The sequence below is a fragment of the Phoenix dactylifera genome, chromosome 1 (genome assembly GCF_051530095.1).
Source record: "Phoenix dactylifera cultivar Ajwa chromosome 1, Ajwa_hap1_PhDact_Kaust_v1.1, whole genome shotgun sequence".
In the NCBI taxonomy this organism is placed as follows: domain Eukaryota; kingdom Viridiplantae; phylum Streptophyta; class Magnoliopsida; order Arecales; family Arecaceae; genus Phoenix; species Phoenix dactylifera.
Genome location: NC_143190.1, coordinates 45163093 through 45165800, shown reverse-complemented (window position 1 = coordinate 45165800; position 2708 = coordinate 45163093). Strand labels below are relative to the sequence as shown.

Here is a 2708-nt window from a genome sequence, read left to right as displayed (position 1 = left end):
AAGCAACCGTCGTAGACGCGTCGATGATACCTGAGTGGAAAAGATTTTTGCCGACGCGCAAGGAAAGCGTCGGCAAAACCAGGTATTTACCAACGCTTAGGAAAGCGTCGGTGTAGATCTTTTGCCGACGCGAATTAGCGTCGGCATAGACTACCACTTTGCGTGGCGGTATAGTCGTTGATTTTTTGCCGACGCTTATAAGCGTCGGAGAAAGTGCCAAGTTTGGTTTTTAACGACGCTTTAAAGCATCGGGAGTGGGATTTTTTTTAAAAAAAATTATTATAAAAACACATGCGCATTATAAATCAACATTTACGCCAATATGAACCTGCATTATATTTACATCAACACAAATATTCAGATCATTCAAAATATTCATCTTGTCATATATGATTAATAAGTTTAGAATTACAATGTTCTTTAAAAAATATAAAAAATATATATATATAACTCCTTAAATAACAATCTAAAAAGTATCAGGGACCGGATTTAGCGGCATCATCATCTCTACGAGTTGTTGAAGTATCAGGAATCTACAAAAAAAAAAAACTTTAAAAGTTAGGAATATGAAAATCATTAACTCATGCAAAATAAGTGAAATTATGTAAAGTTATCAAATACATATAGTTATTTACCTGAGGATGGAGAAATCGCTGTAACATAGATGAAATATGCTCAAGCTGAAACTGCAAAGTTTGTTGGTTCTGCTTCAACTCTGCCAACTCTACCTGATGGCGATCCTTCATATCTTCAATTGTTGCCCGAAGTCTACTAACTTCTGCATTGCTACTGCCTTCTCCAGCATTTCTTGTATACATGCCCACTGCAGAGAATTGAGTGGCGGTAACTCCAACGCCATAACCCCTCACTCTACCATAACGCTCTGGGCCCAATAATTCAGCAAGCACTTGAGCTTCGACATGACTGGTCGTGTCGGATGATGATGACTCTCCGACGCGCTCTGAAATAAAAGTTGTTGCCCTGTCCTATATTCTCAAAAGAAAAAGTCATATTAATGTATGCCAATAATAGAACTAATAAAAATATCGTTAAAAGATTCAAAGATAAATACATACAACTATATCTCTTGACTCCTCCCAAACAAAACTGCCATCTCGGTGGGTGTGAGTCATCTTATAAAACTCCACCTTACCAGGCTCCCTTCCATTATCATCCATCTACAACAAAAGATATATTGGCAAGCTAGTTATCATAATACATGCTATATGATAGAACAATTTAAAATAGTTTCAAAGAGTTTCAAAAAAACTTACGAATTCAGCTTTACGTCGAGCATAACTCATCGAGCCTGAAGTATGAGGAACAGTTTGAGAGGCTCGTGCAGCTCTACCAATGTTGGAATATGTCTTCCCAAAAAAAGAATAAACAATATAAATTTGTAATCTAAATTATTAGTAGATACAATATAAGGTATTGAAAAAAATATACACAACCTGAGCTTTCTCGGAAAACCAATAGTGGACAAGCTCCCTTCACTGATGAGGGATTACATCAAGAGGACAAACACGGGCAACCTCCTCTTCTGTCATACCATCGTGTTTCCAGTCCGCCTTTAACTTGGCCCTATATTCTTTCCACTTGCGGTTGACGGACTTCAGCACCCAATCATGACTCTCTTTAGGGAGCAAAAACTTTTTCTACATCAAAGTAATTAAAGAATGTTATAACAATGTTAAATTAAAAAATAAAATTGTGATAGTAAGCAAATTCAATTCTTTACCTCAATAATTTTAAGAAGCTCAACCTTATACGAAGGAAGCATTTCATTCCATTTCGTATAGTTGAGCGGACACAACTGACCCTTCCGCGCAACCGATCCTAAAAAAGTCGATAAAATGCTTGCAGCCCTCTTGATGGGTTGCCCCAGTTCATTGCAATGTATCACGATCTTTTCATCCTCGCGTAGGCTCTACACGTCCCTACTCGAGTGGGTCCTCGTGTCCTCCTCACTCTCCCCAGTCCATCTATAAAAATAAAATAAAATATCCATTAATTAAAACATTAAAGGCAAATGATTTAATATAATTAGATTGTAAGAAACATTAATATAAAAAATTAAATCAAATTATCCTGGATGTGCACGTCATCTATGTCTGGACAATCAGCAGGTGACACGTGCTCAGACTAAGACTCGTGCTGAGTATGAGACTCATGCTGAGAATGGGACTCGTGCTGCTGGGGCTCGTCGGGCTGCTGGGACTGTAGGGACTGATCGGAAGAAGATCCAACGGATGTGTGCTGAAACTCAACATCTCTGAATCGTTTTCCTCGCGGCATGTTGTTATCTAGCAATCCTATAATCATAAATATCCTTTCTATCGCCAACATGACATAAGGCAAATGGCACAAAGAGAGATTAGCACAATTCATAGTGTTAACAAGATTGGCACTTGTTTTTATTAATTCTCCTTGTCTCGTATTGCTGGAAAGAGAGATTGGCACAAAGAGAGATTGGCACAATTCATCTTTGGATTTTTCTTTTATCTCGTATTTAGGCAGACAAGATTAGGGTTTTATTTTCCATATTGAGATGATCCTAGGTTTTAGCATTGCTGGAAAAAATTAAAAAAATAAAAAAACTGCATGCACAATTTTGACAAAGAAGGGAGCTTTGTTAGCATTTCGCTATTTAACAGGCAAATGGAATGGAATGATTCATGAGAGCCGAAATTTGGTAACCTCGTTGC

The 2708-nt window shown here is 37.6% G+C and overlaps 1 protein-coding gene across 1 annotated transcript; it reads right to left on the bottom strand.

Moving 5' to 3' along the window:
- Window positions 1–387: 387 nt before the first annotated feature.
- LOC149768691 (uncharacterized) lies at window positions 388–2461 on the bottom strand. The gene is made up of 6 exons (XM_089924282.1): window positions 1742–2461; window positions 1455–1658; window positions 1275–1367; window positions 1077–1178; window positions 636–986; window positions 388–533 (listed from the first exon to the last, which is right to left on the bottom strand). Exons 3-6 carry the CDS (start codon window positions 1302–1304, stop codon window positions 477–479), a joined length of 540 nt encoding a protein of 179 aa, XP_089780408.1. The 5' UTR covers window positions 1305–1367; window positions 1455–1658; window positions 1742–2461; the 3' UTR covers window positions 388–476.
- Window positions 2462–2708: the final 247 nt, after the last annotated feature.